Below are 19,905 nucleotides of genomic sequence, written 5' to 3' on the forward strand. Positions count from 1 at the left end.
TCCCCGGCCCCTTGCACACCCCTCCCCGGCCCCGCGCACCCCTCCCCGGCCCCACACACCCCTCCCCGGCCCCTTGCACACCCCTCCCTGGCCCGGCGCACCCCTCCCCAGACCACACGTGGCAGCGGCGAAAGAGGAACTCTGGGGAGGAGGCTGTGGCCCGCCTCTACCGAGGACAGCCCCCCAAGGCGGGTCTGCGCGCCCGCCCGCAGCCCAGGCACCGCACTGTCCGCGGGAACCCAGCAGAAAATACTGGACAAATCACTGGACACCCGCATGTGTGCACACACATATACACACATGCACACATATAATACAGATAATGCATACCCATACTCCCTCAGACCTTCAGGTAAGCAGCAGGTCCCCTCCTCCTGGGGTCCTTCCAGCCCTTTCCAGCCCTTTCCCCTCCAGCGTCAGGCGCTCAGGAAGCAGACCCCGGCCTGCTGGCACTCCAGAGTGTGGACAGATTTGGGAAACTGTGTCGGGGGGTGGAATCACTGCAGGCAGAGGGGTGTGGTATGGCCCCACTGTGTATCTCTTCCCCCCGAGCTGAGAGTCCCCATCACACTTCACAGATTAATTCTGTGAAACACTTACTGAGCACCTGGTGTCAGATACTGTTCTGACCCGTGGACACACAGTAACCAAGACAGAGACCCCAGCTCTGTGGAGTTTACATTCCAGCAGAAGGAGACTTGCTAGAGAAAAAAACGGTCATGGAGAGCAGTATAAAGGAAATGTAGAGAGTGTGGGCAGAGGTGGGGGGGTGGGGGTGGGGAGGACGTTTCTTCCCCTCCACTCCCATAGAAAATGAGAAGCCATGCCTCTGAGCTGGAGGAATAAAGGTCCCTCTGCCTTTCCAGGTTCTTCCAGCTGGTCTCATAATCACATTGACGTGGGGCAGATTAACAAGAGAAAATAACCGAATTGAATTGCGTATGCACGTATGGGAACCCCGCCCGCGTCAGGGTTCAGAGACAGACGGGCTAATCGAGTCTCTGTGACGTCTGAGCTGAGGGTGAGGTTAGGGCCTCCGGCCTCAGAGGGCGGAGGGCCCTTCTTCACAGATGGGTAAGGAGAGCTCAGTAATCAGATGTTCGCCCTGCCATACAGTGAGGTCAAACAAAAGGTTATTTCTGGTGATAACTAGTATTATGGGCAGGGCGCCAAATTTAATTTTTTTAAGGGAGAGGTCCAAGTTTCTCTTGAGCCCAGGAGGGTCTCGATTGCTTTCTGCTCAAGAGAACATGCATGCTACAGAGGTGCATCCTGCAGTAATTTCCACATGTGAGTCCTGCTGTGTTCCAAAGACTCCGTTACATTGCTCTGACTATAAAAATGCTGAGAGAGATGCTACACGGGGGTTCAGAGCCTCACCCAAGTGGAACTGAAACCTGGGTCTGCTCAACACCCCAAACAGAAAAACCTTTAGACCCTATAGCACCCTCCAGCCACCCATGAACCACTGTGTTTGTTGCTCAGAGCCCCCATCTTACCCACAGATCAGTGGATGCAGCTGGGGGAGGAGGCCTGTAACTCTTGCACCACCCCTACCTACAGTTTCTGCCAGGCCCCAAGGAAAAGGGTGTCATATACCAAGCATGTGGCGAACGTCATAAAGACCAGACCTGGGGTCCCATTTCTGTGGCTCACCAGCTCTGTGGACTTGGGGCCAGCGGCTCCATCCCCTTGAGTCACTATTTTCTCATCTGCAACTTGTCTCCTGTCAGTTTGATGACTGGACCAGCTGGGAGAACCTAGAAAGGGAGAGGAGAATTTCTCCCTGCCACCTCACCGGGTTGTTGAGGGGAGGACGTGACTCTGGTGTAATCTGTGAACTTGATGGTGCTGTGTCAGTGCTAGCTGTTGGCCTCAGTCTTCCCATCTGAACAATGGGAATGCATTCAGCTTCGCAGAAAATCCTTCGGCCCGGGGATTCCTGGCTGACCAACAGCAAACCTATGTCGCACTGTGCACAGCAGATCTTGGAGCCCAGTGACTTGGGTTCGGAATCTTGATTCTGCTCCTTGCTTTGTGAACTTGGCAAAGCCGCTTCGGTTCTCTGCTACTCTGAAATTGGGGTGGTAAAGATGTGGACAGAATGAGCATTTAAGCCATTCCACCCATGGGGGCTGCCTGATCAATTTTAGCTTTGAAAAATTCACGGACTATAGTGGAATAGAATATTAGTCCCTCTGCTTTAACATTTGCTGTAATGTTTGACAGCCTTTATTAAAAAAAAAAAAAAAAAGACATAAAGAAAACATGACAAACACGTTAATATTTGTTCATTCCGGGTGACAGAGTCACAAATGTTTGTTATATCGGGTCTAGTAATAATTAATGTCGTTTTTAAACATTCGTTTAAAATCTTGCTTGGCGTTGACTTGTATTGACATAACCTTCAAACACGTGGTATCTACAGAACGTGTGAAGTGCAATTAACAAGTTTTGCTTGAAAAAGTTTGTTTTTGGTTTGGTTTTTGTTGCAAAACTAGGGCTAAGAAGATGGCGGATGAAGAGCATATTCGGCACTGCATGCTTTACGAGTTCCAATTAGGAAGAAAAGCAAGTGAGGCTGCAAAAAACATCTGTAGTGCTCTTGGTCAAGATGCAGTTAGCGCCAGAAAATGCCAGCGTTGGTTTGAGAAATTTCGCGAGGGAAATTTTTCGTTAGATGACAAGAGTGGTCGAGGCCGTGTGTCCAATTTTGATCAAGAAGCTCTTCAAGCTCTTTTGGTGCAAAATCCTCAAATTACCCAACAAGAGCTTGCGACAACTTTAAATTGTTCACAAAAAACAATTTCCAATCAATTGCGTGCACTTGGCAAAGTCCAAAAGTTTGGAAAATGGGTTCCTCATGAGTTGACCGACAACAACCGTAATCAAAGCGTCACAATTTGCAGTTTGCTCCTCTCTCGTCAAAACCGTTTGCCGTTTTTAGAGCAAATTGTTACCGGAGCTGAACAATGGGTACTGTATGTTAATTTGAAAAGCGGCCTCAATGGTTGGACAAAAATGAGGCTCGGCAGCCCACGCCAAAACCTGACTTGAATGCGAAAACAGTGATGTTGTGTGTTTGGTGGAATTTTAAAGGAATTCTTCATTATGAACTTTTACCATCTAACCAAACCATTACAAGTGCAGTGTATAGTGCCCAATTGGAAAGGTTAGCCCAAGCTTTAAGAGAAAAAGAACCCGCGCTGATTAATCGGAAGGGCGTAATTCTTCACCACGATAACGCACGACCGCATACTGCAAGAATCACTGCTGAAAAACTGCGCCAGTTGGAATGGGAAGTTCTCCCTCAACCTGCATATTCTCCTGATATTGCCCCTTCCGATTACCATTTGTTTCGTTCTTTGCAAAACTTTCTTCTTGGAAAAAAATTTAATAATGAAGAATGCCTCAAAAATGCATTGACCGAATTTTTTGCATCAAAATCACAAGAATTTTACAACAGAGGGATTAAAATGCTTCCTGAGCGTTGGGCACAAGTAGTAGAAAACAATGGCAACTATATTGTTGATTAAATTTTATTGTATTGTTTAAATAAATTCGATTTAAAAAAGTATTAGAAACGACATTAATTATTACTAGACCTAATATTATGATCTGTACTTTGCTATAATTTAAAATATTTTTTTTCAAGATTGGGCCTGGGTGGTGGTGCCACCTAGTGGCCATGCTGTTACTAGCTTGAATTTTAGAACTTTTCAGAAGTTCTTCCTGTGTGTGCCTCTCGATCTATCATTTCATGATAAATTAATAATGTCCGAGCTGAAATCGGTTTGGCTCAGTGGATGGAGCATCGGCCTGCAGACTGAAGGGTCCCAAGTTCGATTCTGGTCAAGGGCATGTGCCTCGGTTGTGGGCACATTCCCGGGGAGTGGGGGGGGGGGGTGCAGAAGGCAGCTGATTGATGTTTCTCTCTCATCGATGTCCCTAACTCTCTATCCCTCTCCCTTCCTCTCTGTAAAAAAATCAATAAAATATATATATTTTTAAAAAATAATGTCCGAGACTTCCTTAACACTTTAGGGTACAGAGGGGCCTTCAAAGATGCTTAGGGTGGTTACTCCTAGCCACGAGCTGCTCTCTTCCTAGAGAAGGCGGGTGACGCAAGGAACAACTGAGCCTTAGGACGTCCTCTGCCCCAGGCCTCCACTTTTGTCAGCACCTGGAGAACCCAGAGAACTCCTGTTACAGACATGGAGACACCGCGGTCCCGGGAGGGTGTGACCTGCACAAAGCTGCCCTCTCGGAACACATCAACCGAATGAGTGAACTGCATGATGGGCCAGTTGGTTTTGCTCCCTGCTGTATCCTCAGCACATGTCAGGCTGTCAGTAAATACATGTCCAATGAGCGCATGAACAAAACCATCAGCCTAAAAAGCCGTTATGGGCTGAACACTCATGCTCAATATTTTAATGGTGGCTGGCAGTTACCGAGGTCTTCTATCCTCCAGACACTGTGTCAAGCTTTACATGTACATTGATGGGTGGAAAGCTGTGCCATGACCCTGAGAGGGAAGAAGATGTGATCACGATTCCCCGTGTTAACTGAGCCCCGGAGATACCTAGTGACTGGCTCAGGATCACACAGCTAAAGAGTGGCCCTGCCAGAATTTGAACCCAGGCAGACTGGCTTTTCCCTGAGGCTTGGAGCTAGAGGAAAAAAATAAATAAATAAAATAGGTGGGGCATGTTGGCTCCATAAGAGGCTAACCAGGCGGGGAAGCTGGGGCCAATTACCGGCCCGACCCGAGAGGGGCCTGCATGGCAGGCCGTGTGCCAGTGCTAATCCCTGCGAAGATTTTAATCCCCTGCGGGTGAGGGGGCGGGGGGGGAGGAAGTGCAATTTTTCTTTTCTAAGCCGTTGTGGTTCCGTTTGAGGTTGGCGAAGAGAAAAACTGGCAGCCACCACTTGACATCTCACTCGGATTGGCAAACACACAGCTCGCCACGCGCCTCCAGGCCCTCCAATCTGGCCCCGCCCACTTGCGGCTTCCAATCCAATCAGCTGCGTCTCAGCGGCGTGGCCCCGCCCCTGCCGTGTGACCCCCGCCTTTCCAGACTTTGCTCCTGCCCAACTCTGGCCTCCACCATCTCCTGCCTCAACTATTGCAGTTCCCAGCTGCTCTCCAGCCTCCCCCTCTTCCTCCCGCGAGGCTGCTTCTATTCTTGCTGAAACGCAGTCACTTCTGGGGCTCCTCCTGCAGAGAGCATGAGGCCTGGACTCTGACCAGCATTCCAGGCCTGCCACCGGCCTCCCCGCCCCCCCAACCCACCTTCCTGCTGTCTTCCCAAGCAGCCTCTTCACTTCTTTATGTTTCTGTGGATGAATTTATTCCCTGCCTTGTTCCATACACAGGATGGAGGCAGTTCCTGACACAGCCGGCCAAGGGCTCAGGTCTCCGAGGCCCAGCACCAAAACCAAGCCCCAGTAAGCAGGTCTCTCATTTGGACCTGGTCTCTGAGTCCTCAGAAGCCCCCGGGACTTTCTCTGCAACCCCGAGAGGGTTCTCACCTCAGGCCATATAGAAAGACTATTAATATGGCCAGGACTTGTCCCTCCAAGACGGAGGGTCACTGAAGTCTGCATGCAGGAGGTGCCATTCTTGAGTTGGGACAGTCATAAATCACAACAGAGCAGGGAGCAGCCATGAAAGAAAGGCTAGGGACACAAAGGAAGTCGTCACTAGGGGGAGCCAGATTGGACTCCCAGGGCTTTAAGGACCTCATTTTTCTCATTAGCGAGGTAAGTATTTCCCAGGAATTAGGAATAATGTATGTAAATTGCCGGGTATGCGGTGGTTACAGCAGTGTGTGCGAGGAAGAAAGGAGATCATGGCCCCCACGCTGTCCCCTTCCAAAGGAGAACTGGGAGTGGGGAGGAGCCCAAGCTCAGCTGCATGGGGCTAACGTGACCAAATTTGCAGGGTCGACGTGCGGTGTCAGGACCATCTCACAGCAGGTAATTGAGAACTGGCACCTACAGAGCTGTTAGCCCAGACTGCCTGGAGTTGAGTCCTATTGGCGACATTTCTTACCTGGGTGGCCCTGCAACACTACTTACCCCTCTGCACTTCATCTACAAAATGAGGGCAATACCCGCTCCACAGGGTGGTGGTGATGATGGTGAGCTATTTATGTCAACTATTTAGCACAGCACCAGTTTGTGTGTGTATGTGTGTATATGTGTGTGTTTAGCACAGCACCAGTTTGCGTGTGTATGTGTATGTATGTATGTATGTGCATACATATATTTTTAGCACAGCACCAATTTGCATGTGCATGTATGGGTGTTTAGCACAGCATCAGTTTGCATGTGTGTATGTGTGTGCTTAGTAGAGCACCAGTTTGCATGTGTATGTGTGTGTGTTTAGTACAGCACCAGTTTGCATGTGTATGTGTGTACATGTATTTTTAGCACAGTACCAGTGCGTGTGTGTGTGTGTGTGTGTAGCACAGCACCAGTTTGCATGGGTATGTGTGTGCTTAGCACAGCACCAGTGTGCGTGTGTATGTGTATGCATGCTTATGTGTGTTTTTTAGCACAGCACCAGTTTTGTCCGTTTCCCCTTCTCCTGTGCCAGGCCAGGCTGAAGTCCAGGAAAGGTCCAAGCTGGGTCACTGTGAGGGTGAAAAGGGATGGCATGGGCAAGCCTAAGGGACCAAGGACCAAAACCAAAAGAGCAGCTGGGAAGCCCACAGTTAGCCCCATACAAGGCCAGAAACAGGCACCCACGAAGACAGGAGCTGGGGTGACAGGGCCCAGGGGTGCCATGCACCTGGCAGAAAAGTGAGAGGGGCCCCAGGATGCAGGAGGGTCTACTCAGGGCGCACCGTGCAGCTGACCCTTCCCCAGGCCCCACCGCGGGGCCCCCCAGAAACCGTGGTCGGTGGAGCCAGCCAGTGAGGGAGAGAACACAGGCGTTGAACAGATTTATTCGTGAGAACACTCAGGGTCCATCAGGGGGACAATCTACTGGTTACAAGCTCCAGAAGCTCTTGTCGGAACAGCCATGAGGAGCAGGGCACCCTCAGGCAGGGGGCCATGGGGCTGGATGCTGCTGGGGACAGAGCTGGGGACAGAAGAGCGGACTCCGGCAGTTCTTCCCACCGCCTGCCCCGCCCCGGACCGGATCCCGCACCTCCTCGGGGTTAAAGTGCAGTGGGAGGGGGAGGCGGCTGGGACAGGCAGCCAGAGCCACAGTGAACACAGAGCCCTCGCCCCTGCGGCTCAGCCAGAGTCCACCCCCCAGGCCCCTCCTTGGGATCTGAGCAAGGGAGACCCTCCCCACCATCAGGGATTGAGAAAGAGTTTCCCCAACAGGGTGAGGCTGTCTCATCAGCTTTCTGAGGGGCCTGGCAGGTAGGGGGCCGTGGGAGGCACAACGATCTCAGAGAAAAGGAGGGATGCTCTCCTGCTGATGGGCTGGGGTCCCTCCCACCCCCTGGCCTCCCTGCCTCCCTCCATCCCCTGGAAAGCAGAGAAAACCAGAGGCCCACAAGTCAGCAGGGTCCTGCCCAGGCCTGACTCCCAACCACGGGGGGAGAGCCACTTCAGTGCAAGGGGAGAAGGTGCGCTGGGCATGGGGGTGGGCTGAGGCCTCTGGGAAGGCCTGTGGGGCTGGAGCTCCCGCTGCTGCCAGTGGCCTGCCCAGCCCAGCCCCAGCCCCTCCTTCAGGGCCACTGTGGCAAGTACCCACCTCAGCTCAGGGCCCAGCTCCACCTGTGCCCAGGGGCCTGCCCCACCAGAGGCTGTGTGGGCCTTAGCCCGGCTCCGCCATCTGCACGGCCTCCCCCCACATCAGTGGCTTAGCCAGCGCTCTCCCCTCCCGAGGGCGCATCCCTAGGAGGCAGAGAGGAAGGGAGCCCCCCCTGACGAAGCGGCCTCCCCCCACTCTCAAATATATTAAATTGTGCGGCCTGGCTCCCGCCCCTCCCCTCAGGTCTCCACGGCAACCGGGAAGCATTCCAAGCCCAAGTCTGAATCCAAGTCCATCCAGTGCCAAAGGGGGGCTTCAGCCTCTCCCCACACACTTCTCCCAGCATCCCACGGGGGACGCGCGGGGAGGAAGAGTGGAGGGCCTCAGTCCTCAGCCCCCTCCTCCTCGGTGTGGGGGGCCCCGGGGGGTTCCTCGGGCTCAGGGGTCTGCCCCCCTTTGGGGTGGAGGTGGGAATGGGGGTGGGGGTGGGGGTGGGGGCCGGGCTGGGCGCCCGGGCCGTCCTCGCCCTGCACGTAGACGCTCAGCCCCTCGTGACTCGGCTCCTTGCCACACGCCTGGCAGCTGCAGTGCAGGATCTTCTCCACCAGCTTGTCCACCCTGGGCACCTCCTCGTGGCCGGGGCACTCCAGCGTGACCTGCGGAGGGCAGCAGAGAGGTGAAAAGGGATGGCATGGGCCAGCCCAAGGGACCAAGGGCCAAAACCAAGAAAAGCAGCTGGGACGCCCACCGTTAGCCCCATACAAGGCCAGAAAAGGGCACCCACGGAGACAGGAGCTGGGGTGACAGGGCCCAGGGGTGCAGGGCGGCCTCAAGGCTCTCACATCCTCATGGGCCCAAGAATCCTGAGCCCACAGGCAAGACCCCAGTTAGCTCTGCGGGCCCACCCAGCAGAGAAGGGGAGAGTCCCTGCAGAGGCCACCTGACTTGTCTCCCCACACCCAGCCCCACCGCCTTCCAATCCACCCCTCCCATCAGCTAGAGGGCCACCTGGGGGACAAACCCAATGTGGCCTGCCCCTGACTAAATTCCCCTCAGTGCCCCCCCCCCTCCCGCTCTCCCCCCCACCCCCCACCCCCCTGCACTTGGAGAAAAATCCTGGCTTCTTGCTAAGGCCACCCAGGCCTCAGGCTGCCCCTGGCGAACTCTCCACCCCTGACTATGGGCCACGGTTACAACTGCACTGCTGTTCCCCTGCCTGGGAGGTCCGCACCCAGCCCAGCCCAGCCCTACCGCCGGGCCCAAACACTGCCCTTACCTTCTCCTCAACCTCTGTCTGAGCTCACACTCATTCCTCCAAGCGCTCCCTCACCCAGACCGCCAGCCTGGCTGAGGTTTGCCCTGTAGGAACCCTTTTAACACCCTGTTCCCCTCGTTACCTTCCCTTCCCCTTCCCCTTCCTTCCTTCCTTCCTTCCTTCCTTCCTTCCTTCCTTCCTTCCTTCCTTCCTTCCTCCCTTCCTCCCTCCCTCCCTCCCTCCCTCCCTCCCTCCCTCCCTCCCTTCCTTCAGGTTTGCCCTGTAGGGACCCTTTCAACATCCTGTTCCCCTCGTTACCTTCCCCTTCCTCCCTTCCTTCCTTCCTCCCTCCCTCCCTCACTCCCTCCCTCCCTCCCTTCCTTCCTTCTTTCCTTCCTTCCTTCTTTCCTTCCTTTTCTTTCCCCCTTCCTTCAACTCCGTGCCAGTTTGGGGGACTCTATAGTCCCTCGCCCTCGCCGGTGTGGCTCACTGAACAGAGCGCTGCCTGCGCACTGAAGGGTCCCGGGTTCAGTTCCGGCCAAAGGCACATGCCAGGGTCGCGGGCTCGATCCCCAGAGCGGGGCGTGCAGGAGGCAGCCGATCAATGACTCTCTCTCTTCATTGGTGTTTCTCTCTCTCTCTCCCTCTCCCTTTCTCTCTGAAATAGAAATATACATATTAAAAAAAAAAAAAAAAAAGGACAGTGTCTTGAGGAATTCAGAGTCTAGTGTGGGAATAGGCTTGTCAAAGTCACTCAACAAAGAAGAGCATGAGCAAAGGGCCCTGTGAGGGTGACACCGGGCGGGTACAGGAGACTGACAGGAGGTGAGCTGGTGTCATGTGTCCAGCCAGTGAGGAAGGTGAGAGACGGCGAGCGGACCACTCCGGGCTCTGTGGGGCGCGGCAGGCCGGGCAGGGGCGGGCGCGGTACTCACAATCTCCCACATGGACTGGGCTGGCATGCAGGAGTCGCAGTGCACCAGGGACTCTGTAGACTGCGGGAAGGTGTTGGGGACACTGTAGCTGAAGCACTGTCCCAGGCATGCCCTGCGGGAGGAGAGGTCGCCGTGCCTTTGTCAGGGAGGCAGAGGCAGGGATGGGCAGCCCTGTCCGCCTCCTCCCCTCCACCCGCCTGGGCCCCTGCCCCCTCCCCTCCACCCACCTGGGCCCCTGTCCCCTCCCCTCCACCCTCCTGGGCCCCTGCCCCCTCCCCTCCACCCACCTGGGCCCCTGTCCCCTCCCCTCCACCCTCCTGGGCCCCTGTCCCCTCCCCTCCTCCCTCCTGGGCCCCTGCCCCCTCCCCTCCACCCGCCTGGGCCCCTGTCCACTCCCCTCCTCCCTCCTGGGCCCCTGCCCCCTCCCCTCCACCCTCCTGGGCCCCTGTCCCCTCCCCTCCACCCGCCTGGACCCCTGTCCCCTCCCCTCCTCCCTCCTGGGCCCCTGTCCCCTCCCCTCCATCCTCCTGGGCCCCTGCCCCCTCCCCTCCATCCTCCTGGACCCCTGCCCCCTCCCCTTCACCCTCCTGGGCCCCTGCCCCCTCCCCTCCACCCTCCCGGGCCCCTGCCCCCTCCCCTCCGCCCTCCTGGACCCCTGTCCCCTCCCCTCCGCCCTCCTGGACCCCTGTCCCCTCCCCTCCACCCATGCCCGGGACCCCACCTGTTCTGGATGGACTTGGCCTCACAGCCGCTGTGGCCCACGATCTGGGTGATGTTCTTGGCCTCACACCAGGCGCTCTTGTCCGGGAACAGCGCCAGCTTGTTGATGGGCGGGGGGGCGGCCAGCAGCATGGCGGGGAGGACAGCCCCCACCAGAACCCGGAGCATCATGCCCGTGGCCTGCAGAGCCCTAGAACTGAGCACAGACTGCGGTGAGGCCAGCCAGGCGGAGGAGGCTGGGAAGTGAGGGTCACAGGTATTGTCAGCATGAGCTCTGACATCTGACTGCCTGGGTTCAGATCCTAACTCTCCCACGTACGAGCCAATCACACCTTGGACACGCGTTTCCGCATGAACCACGAAACGGGGGCTGGTAACCGTGTGTACCCCAATGGCTGTCGTGAAGGTTAAATGAGGCATTACACAAAAAGCCTTGGGCAGATAACACACACTCCATGTCCGTCGTCTTTATATCTTACGAGGGAGCTTTGAACACTGCTTTTCCCTGTGCCTCAGCTGCTTCGTCTAAAAAGGGATGGTGAGCCGAAACCAGTTTGGCTCAGTGGATAGAGTGTCGGCCTGTGGACTGAAAGGTCCCGGGTTCGATTCCAGTCAAGGGCACGTACCTTGGTTGCAGGCACATCCCCAGTGGGGGGTGTGCAAGAGGCAGCTGATTGATGATTCTCTCTCATCAATGTTTCTAGCTCTCTATCCCTCTCTCTTCCTCTCTGTAAAAAATCAATAAAATATATTTTAAAAATAAATTAAAAAAGTAAAAAGGGATGGCGATGCTGTGCTTGGTGAAGGATTGCTGCTGGGACCCAATGGGACACTAAGCTGCAAGCACGTGTCAAGTGCTGAGCCCTCATTAGCCCCCTCCTCGCTCCTCTGGGAAAACACAAAACATGGCCCACACGGTGCAGGCCCTCGAGGGCTGGCCATCCAGAATGCCTCCTGGACATGCTGCCACAGGAGTCAGTATTCTGACATCTGGAAAGCTCACCTCCACCTTCATGTCACTGTAAACCCCGGGCCATGTTGCTGGCTGAACCCCGGGTTAAAAAAAAAAAAAAAAAAAAAAATCAACCCCGGACTAGACTGTATTTCTTTTTAGGATAACCCACCAAAGCCTTGAGCCCTGAGTCTACACACGTACACATCATTAACCCCAGCTCCCTCCAAACCTGGGACATGCAGGAGACAATCCCAGCCAAGCACCTGACCCCCTCTGTAAATTGAAAGAAGCCAGACACTAGAACAATACTAGAACTGGCCAGCAGGTGGCGCTGCAGGGCAGTGTGTGTCCCAAGGTTGCAGAGCGGACTCTCTCCCCATGTTCCCCAAGTTCACCTTCTGTAGGTTCCCCCCACCACAAACCCCTCGAAAACTGAGGAGGAGGAAGGCTTGGTGGAGATACAGAAAGGAGGTCCACTGGGGAAAGGGCGCTAGACGGTCAGGAGTCCACACATGCTATGTGACCCTGCACACTCAAGTGGCAGCCTCCCCACCTGTCAGGTGAGTGAGGTGCCCTAGACTCGTGGTCGGCACATTGGCCCCTTGAGTGTGGCTCTTCCACAAAATATCACGGTCTGGGCGAGTCTATTTTGAAGAGGTGGCATTAGAAGAACTGTAAGTTTAAAAAAGTTGGCTCTCTAAAGAAATTTCAATCGTTGTCCTGTTGTTATTTGGCCCTGCTGACTAATGAGTTTGCCCACCACTGCCCTAGACCACCGGTTCCCAAGCCTGGTAGATGCTCAGAATTCCCCGGGGGCTTGTGGAGTGCAAGTTCTAGGGCGGGTGGGAGTCTGCAGTTCCAACAAGCTCCAGGTTGGCTCTGCTCTGCAGCCAGCGTGGGAACCAGGCCCACTCGGTCCGTCAGGGGTGCTTCCACCAGGGACCGTCCCCAGCGGGGCCTGGGTGAGGCTGAGACAGGAGCAGGGGTCAGGCACTGTCCACCGGTCCCACAGATGCCCAGCACTAAATCGGGCTGGCTCGGAGCTGGACGTCCCATTCAGAACCACCGCCAGCCCACTGTCTGACTGAAGGGGCAGGTGCTTTATACAGAGTCTGGGGAGGAGGGTCATGCTAGGGCAAGGCCTTGCCTGCCCCTCGCAGTGAACACCTAGGTGGACTGGCTGAGCTGGGCTTGCACCCAGGGCTCAGCCAGCCTGCAGGGCTGTGACCTCCACCGTCCAGCAAGTCCCCTCCGCTCCGGGGGTGAAGCGGGGGGAGCATCAATGCCCCCATCCCAGAGGAGTCTGCTACGGCCCCGGCTCTCACCCACACGTTTCCGGCCTCTCTCACAAGCTCGACAGCAGAGTCCCTGTTTTTAGTATAACCACATCCTAACAAAACACAACGGGCTCCTTCCTCGCTGGCAGCCTGGCTAATTTTTCAGCAGGCTTGGCATCCAGGAGGCCTCCTCGCTCCTAATGGTGCTTGTCCGTCCCCGGGGGATCAGCCTGAGTCAGGGTCTGGCCACGGCTCACCAGAAGAGAGCTTTCATGTTTAGCAAGTTTTTAATGTTTTTGTTGGTTTATGCTTTTGGCTTTTCCCCAGGCTGGACCGGCCCCCGGAGACCTCCGAGAAACCCGGGGACTTGTGTCCTGTCCCTGACCCCGTCGTGATGCTCAGGAAGGTCGGGGCAGGTGTGGCCCGGGCAGAAGCACCGGGGACAGGGCGTGGTGTCCGTTTCCTTAGGATCTGGACCGGAGATTGGGATTTTAACGAAATCCTGGAGGTGCGCGCTCGGGGCTGGGCAGGAGCTGGAATGAGCTCAGGGTCTAGACCAGGATGAGGCTCACGGGGAGCAGGGTTCGGGGCTGAGGCTAAATGACAAGGCTCGCTAGGAGACAGCAGGGAGTCTTTTAGGGAGGTCGCTGGCCCAGAGGACGGGGACTGGTTGGTTGTTGGGGCCACGCAACGGCCGAAGCTGAAGAGAAGTGAGATAAGCGGAGGGGAAGGCCACCTCCCTGACCTTCCTCCCTTCCTAGTACTCAGCCGAGAGTTCATCCTGAGGGTCAGCTGTGTCCACAGAAGGGCGGTCACCCACCCCCTCCCACCCTGGGCAGGAGGAGGGGCCTGGGCCACACCCAGCCTCCCCATGCAAGGCCCGCGGGCTCTCCTCCGAGAGCCCCAGCCTCCGGCCTAACAAAGCTCCCCTCTCTGCACCGCTGACCTCCACCCCAGAATGGGGAGCAGAGCCCCTTCCTTGGAGAACAACTGGGACGATGCAGGGAGAGCACCCAGGACCCAGCGGGCACCCAGTCCTCTTCCCCTGGGGGATCATGGGAAAGGCTGGGCGGGCAGCAGAGCCAAAGCTCAGCGCTGGAATGGGAGGCGAGGAGGGTGCCAGGCCGCTCACTCCCAGGCATGTTGGTCCTCGGGACACCCCCACCCTCCTCCTGCCCTCACACCCACCACCAAGCACTCCCCCTGCCCCCTTCACACTGACCGGGGTAGGCTCTTTGCTGGCAGGCTTCGTTTTTTGTTGGTTTATGATTATTTCTATTTTCAAGCAGCAACTCAGCTACCTTTTATTTTTTTTTAGACCTTCCTCCCCACCCTGAAGGTCACACAGCAAGTCAAGGGGCCCTCAAAATACCAGGGGGGGAAGGGGGATCCCCACTGGTCCCAAGGCCCCCCAGCACGGCAGGCCAAACAATGCCCTTCCCCTGAGCCACCCAGTTCACTGCAGCCCACACTCTTTAATGAGCAACTGCTAGGAGGCGGGGTGCGGGCAGGGGAGCTGGGGGCCCAGACCCTGGGCCCACTCAGGAGCTCGAAGCCCAGAGAGGGAGGGGAGGGAGGGGGGTAAGAGGAAGTTGTCTAAAGTAGGGGCAGCCTGAGAGGGCTGGGGGGGGGGGGCCAGGAAGTAGAGACTCTTTTTCATTTACTTTGTTAATCCTCACCTGAGGGTATTTTTTCCATTGCTTTTCAGAGAGAGTAGAAGGGAGGGAGGAGGAGAGAGAGAGAGAAACATTGATGTGATTGATGTGAGCAAGACATCAAGACACACATCGAGGGGGGGGGTAGGTAATTGGGGAGGGGAAGAAGACATTTGTAATACTTTCAATAATAAAGAACTACACACACACACACACACACACACACAACTGACAAGGTGAGGAGAGGAGGATCGGACTCAAAATCCAGGTACTTGCCCTTGATCAGAATCAAACCTTTCAGTGAGCAGGCGGGTGCTCTAACCACTGAGCACACTGGCCAGGGCAGGAGCAGAGACTCTTGATTCTGGATTTGACACAGAATCGCAATCAGTTATCATGGTGAGGACAGGAAGGGAGCTCCTGGCTGAAGGCACTGCCTGAGCAAAGGCTAGGAGGGGGGGATTTGTCGTCGGCGCACACAGCTAACTGTACCGGCTGGCACAGGTCTAGGTGCTTTTGCAAACTCGTTCATCCATCCTTACAACAACCCTCTGCGGCCGAGACCCTTGTTCTCCTCGTTTTATCGATGAAGACACTGAGTCACAGAAAGGGTAAGAGGTTTGCTCCAGATCTGTTGACAACTGCCCTCTGTGCCTCGGTCGTGAGGACTGAATACATGAGGGCATGCACTTAGCACATGCCTGCCCACCGTTAGAATCCGCAGGTCGTACATAGGTCTGAGGCTGCACCTGACAGCCGCAGGGGAACCACCAGCCACCTGGGCACACGCAGAGGGGCACAGAGGAGGAAGCAGGAAACGGAGAAGCCGCGGGAATCTGGGGCATCGTCTGGAGTGGGCCTGAGGCCTGGGGCTCCCCGCCCTGCCCTGGCCCAGCCGCTGTCTCTCATCCCTGGCCGGCCTGCGTCTCCCGCTCTGGAGCGTGGCCACTGCCTGGCTGGGAATCTGGGAAGCCCTTCAAACAGAGTTCAAACCCCACTGCTGACTCCCCCGCAGACGAGTTCATGGCCACGGCCGACCCTGCTCCTGGGAGCCTCGGGGATGGCACTGCCCTTTCTCAGAGCCGAGGCGAGGCTTCAGCGAGGGTGCCAAACCCAGGGGGCGGCCGTTTACCCTCTCACTGTCCACCCCCAGCTCCAAGCCCTTCAGCCCTAGGCCTCGTGCAAACACCCCCACGTTCTGAGGCTGCCAACACACAGAAGGAAGGCCCCCCCAGAGGGACACTCTGACCCACGCAGCCCTGTGCAAACGGAGGCTCAGCCCAAGAGAGCGGCCGCCAGGCCCCCCCCACGGGGAGAGCTCAGCGCACAGCTCCCGCGGGAAGGGCTGGGGGTGGGGCTGGGGGTGGGGGTCAGCAGGAACACAGGCCTCGGGTCAGGACTGCGGGGTCCTCTAGGTGTCCGCACTGCCCAGAACCTCGCCTCTTCTCAGAGAGGCCGGTCCCAGCCCCGGACTTTCTGACTCCTTAGGTCTGGACCTGCATGGTCTCCCACGTGATTCTGAGGCCCCGAATCCAGTCTTAAATTCCCAGGAGGGAGGGGGCAGATTTCCAGGGAGACCTGGGCCTGCCCCCCACTGTGAAGCTCTTTGTGGCGCAGAGTCCACTTGTATAACAATCGCTCCCCACTTCCTCTTTGGGGTACATCTAAATATTCAGGGTCCCTTCGAGCCAAGCACAGCAGGATTTTCTGGATAGAGAGTATCCACGCACCCCAAGCCAGCCTGTCTGCCTCTGCCTCTGCCTCTGTCTCTCCCCCCCACCCCCCTTCTCTCAGCAGGGGCTGGGTCTCCTCCCTTCTCCACCGAAAACTGTGACACGCGAGTTCCATCCTAGCTCAGCCCCGTCGCCCTCTCTCTGCAGCAGTTCCCTCATCTGCCAAGTGGGCAGAGATAACCCCCCCATCTCACAGGGCAGCTGTGCGTGGAGACCTCTGGAGGGCCCTGTCCTGGGATCCGTCCTCAGTGAACGTCACTGCTACTGCCAGCTCCGCGTCTCCCTGGGCCACACATCCTCTCTGAACTCTGCCCACGCCCGTCCCTCGGCCTCCCACAGGGTTCCCCCCTCCCCCTCCTCCCACTCCCTCCCCCAGGGTCTGGGTGGTCCTGAAAATATGCAAATCCGGGGTTGCACCTGCCACGGTGATGAGGGGAAGCCTCGAGGGGAAACGGAAGCAAATGACAGGATGGCCGGGAAAGGGTTTTATAAACTGTCAAGTCCTGTCCCCTTCACACACTCGCTTACTGGGGGGGAGGAAGGGGGTGTGGAGCCGAGAGGAAGATCCCACTCAGACTCTGATTCTTGGGCGGAAGGCTGAAGGGACAGGGCCCAGGAGAGACCGGCCCCCTGTAGAATCCAACTTGCAGAAAACAGGGCTGGGCCCGGCTGCCAGGCTGCGCTGGCTGCTGGGTGCAGAGGGTGTGGCGTTTGTGGCCCTGGGCTCCGGGATCAGCAAGGGCGCGGCAATCGCGGCGGGGCTTGGACGGAGCGCAGGGACTTCCGTGAAGGGTGCAACTGCAAAGGTCACTCTGAGAGGGGCCGGCCGGTGTCAGACCCAGCCCCGGTCAGCTCAGCGGGCTTTCCCAGGCCACTCAGGGGTCCAGGGCAACTTCAGGCCCAAGCTCATGTCCCGGCTCCCAGTGTGCCTGGAGGCAGGATAGTCTACTGGTTACAGCCCAGGCCACTGGCTTCGCCTCCCTCAGCCTCACGTCTGTAAAGCAGGGAGCATCCACTTCAGCAGGTCCTCTCACCGGGCATCGGCCCCGAGCACTGTTCTCACCGCAGGGCGGCTTCCCCCTCCGTCAGCGCGCTGGCAGAGCCGAACCCACTGTCCAGGCCCAGCCCCGGCCCCAGAGGCCTGCCCGTCTCTGCCAGGCAGCTCCACCTTCCTGGCCACAAACCCCCAGCCCAGGCCAGGGCCCTCCTGCCCCGAACACCCTGCAGCCGGAAGCCCCAAAGCTGTCTCCGAAACAAACCCATGCTAATGAGCGGCTACAGGGCCGGCCTGCACATCTGCTCAGCAGAAGTCCCCTGCAGACCTCGCCAGCACCCCGCCGGCTCCCAAGCCTCCGACCCTTGGGGGTGGGGGCTGGGGGAAGGGGCTAAACTCAGCCTGAGATTTCACTTTAAAAGAATGAGGATATATCCGTAGCCAACGCAGAGCACCCACACACCCCCACTCCACCCCCATCCACTCCACAGACCTGGAGAAAGCTTGCAAAGGTGGGGGGAAGAGATGGGGAGGGCGGGGGGCTGGCCGAGTAAATACTCCAGCCTCACCTTCTCTTCCGTCTCCAGCTAAAGGAGACCCAGCAGCCCCAGCATCTGGGGAAGGTTGGGAGGCCGGCGGTCTGACAGTAACAAAGGATGAGGGGCCTGTTGACAAATTGCTTCCTCACCCCCATCTCCTGAGGGCCCAGACTTTGGCCTCAGGCCCTGACCTCTGTTTTCCGAGGGATGGGGTAGGGGTGGGGGGTCCCCCTCACTGACAGGCTGGTGTTCCCCAGCTGGGCCAGGGCCTCCGAAAGCCGGAACATGTGCCCTCCTCCCCCCGTGCCCGCCAGGCCCCCGGCCGCGCCAAGGCAGCAGCTGCCCCTTCCCGGCCGCTCGTAAAAGATCAGGGCGCCCCGCCCGGGCCAGGCGGGCAGGTGGCCGGCAGCGGGCCCTGGGGCCCGGGCCGCCTGGCGGGGGGCGGGGGTCCTAAGAAAACTGAGCCCCGGAGAGGCCGGCTCCCCCGGGCCGAGGCTCCATTCCGGGGGGATGACCCCGGCTGGGCTCCAGGGGCAGGCGGCAGGCAGGGAGAGGGTTCCCTTTCTGTTTCAGGGTCTAGGGAACCAGGGCGAGGACCCCGACCCTGGGCGGTTGTCTGAGTTGGAGGGAGGGGGATCGGGGAGACACACAGACACCCAGAGCCCCCGCTGCGGGGCGGGGTGCAGAGACAGAGACGCGCACGGGCAGAGACGCAAACCCGGGGAAACTCAGGACGGAGAAACAGAAAGAAAGGGACAGAGCCGGAGGGCCGGGGAGGGAGCGGGAGGCGGACGGGGAGGCAGAGACAGGGAGACAAAAGGGAGGCAGATCGCCCCGGTGCGGAGCGGTTCGTGGCGCGGGGAGGCCGGGGGGAGTGAGGGGGATGCGGGAGCCCGGGGCCCAGCTCCCCGCGCCGCCCGACCCGCCCTCCACCCGCCGGCTCCGGCCCCGCCGCGCACCGCCCTCCCGCGCTCTCCCGGCTCCAGAAACTCCCACCGAGACGGGGGAGCGCCGGGCGGGTCCGGGGAGGGCTCCGCGCTCCGGGCGCAGCGCGGTCCCCCGGCCGCCCCGCGCCGCGCCCACGTCCCCGGCCCCGGCGTCCGGAGGGGCTCCGCCGCGGCGCCCCGGCCCCGCGCCCCGGGCCGCCGGGCAGCTCAGCCGGGCACGGAGCTCGCAGCCGGGGGCGCGGCCGGAGTCTCCGGACCCCGGGCGCCCGCGTGCCGCCCGGACGGGACTTACCGTGCGGCGCGCCGGCCGGTTCCCGCGGAGCTGGGCGCGGACCGGGGGTGGCGGCCCGGCGGCCCGGAGGCTGGGGAGGCGGCCGGCTGGGCTGGCGGGGCCCCGGAGGCTCGGCTGGGCTGCGCGGCGCGCCGTCTGCGGCCCCGGGCGGGCGGGCGGCGCGCGGTGCGGGGAGCGGCTCCGACGTCAGGGTGTCTCCCTCCAAACAGGGAGCGAGGGCGGGGGCGCGGGAGGGAGGGCGCGGAGCGGAGCGGAGCGGGCGGTGCGCTCGGCCGCTCCCTGCGGGCGCGCGGGCGGGGTGCCTGGCGGCCGGGGCCGGGCCGCTTCTCCCCGCCGCCCGGGAGCCTCGGGCCGGCCTGGGCGCGGGGCGATGGCGCCCCCCGGGACCCGGCGGAGAGCCCCGCGCCCCGGCTCGTTCGGGAGCTCCCGCCGCCGCCGGGTGTCTCTGCGGCTTCCCCGGGAGGGTGGCCGCCAGCCCCTGCCAGGCCTCGGGGTGGCAAACACGGAGGGGTTGGTTGCTCTAGGTGGGAAGCCCAGTCCTGCTCCGAGGGTGCGGCGCCCCGGTCCACCAGTCCGACACCAGGAGGCTGTCCTCGCCCCTAAGTCCTGGGGGCTCCCGGCCGGCGGATACACTGCTGGGCACGCGACCGGCGGGAGCAGTTAGTACCGAGTGTCACGCACCTCCGCCCGCAGCCGCTCAACTGGGCTCAGCGTCCGGAGAAGGGCCAGAGGACCCCAGGAAGGACTATCAGAAAAGAGCGCCAGGAAATGGGCTCATTTCTCTGGCTTCTGGGAGAGCAGAGCCTGGGCCTGGCTCAGTGTCCAGCCTCACCTGGGGTGGATGGCACCCAACTAATCCATCTGCAGTTGGGCACTTGTGTGG

At 58.9% G+C, this 19,905-nt stretch overlaps 1 protein-coding gene across 1 annotated transcript; it reads right to left on the reverse strand.

Annotated features, from left to right (window-relative positions):
* Positions 1-6,940: 6,940 nt before the first annotated feature.
* Positions 6,941-19,156, reverse strand: NBL1 (NBL1, DAN family BMP antagonist). The gene is made up of 4 exons (XM_036444314.2): positions 19,023-19,156; positions 10,632-10,826; positions 9,911-10,022; positions 6,941-8,376 (listed from the first exon to the last, which is right to left on the reverse strand). Exons 2-4 carry the CDS (start codon positions 10,799-10,801, stop codon positions 8,104-8,106), a joined length of 555 nt encoding a protein of 184 aa, XP_036300207.1. The 5' UTR covers positions 10,802-10,826; positions 19,023-19,156; the 3' UTR covers positions 6,941-8,103.
* Between the last annotated feature and the right edge of the window lie 749 nt (positions 19,157-19,905).

The sequence above is a fragment of the Pipistrellus kuhlii genome, unplaced genomic scaffold, assembly GCF_014108245.1.
Source record: "Pipistrellus kuhlii isolate mPipKuh1 unplaced genomic scaffold, mPipKuh1.p scaffold_m20_p_2, whole genome shotgun sequence".
In the NCBI taxonomy this organism is placed as follows: Eukaryota; Metazoa; Chordata; class Mammalia; order Chiroptera; family Vespertilionidae; genus Pipistrellus; species Pipistrellus kuhlii.

Bases quoted from the DNA above. Each gene is read 5' to 3' on its own strand.
- NBL1 (XM_036444314.2), bottom strand. From the start codon at position 10,801: ATGATGCTCCGGGTTCTGGTGGGGGCTGTCCTCCCCGCCATGCTGCTG. The intron at 10,023-10,631 runs GTGGGGTCCCGG...CTCCTCCCGCAG, and splicing joins GCCAAGTCCATCCAGAACAG to GGCATGCCTGGGACAGTGCT. The intron at 8,377-9,910 runs GTGAGTACCGCG...TGCCCTCCGCAG, and splicing joins CCCAGTCCATGTGGGAGATT to GTCACGCTGGAGTGCCCCGG.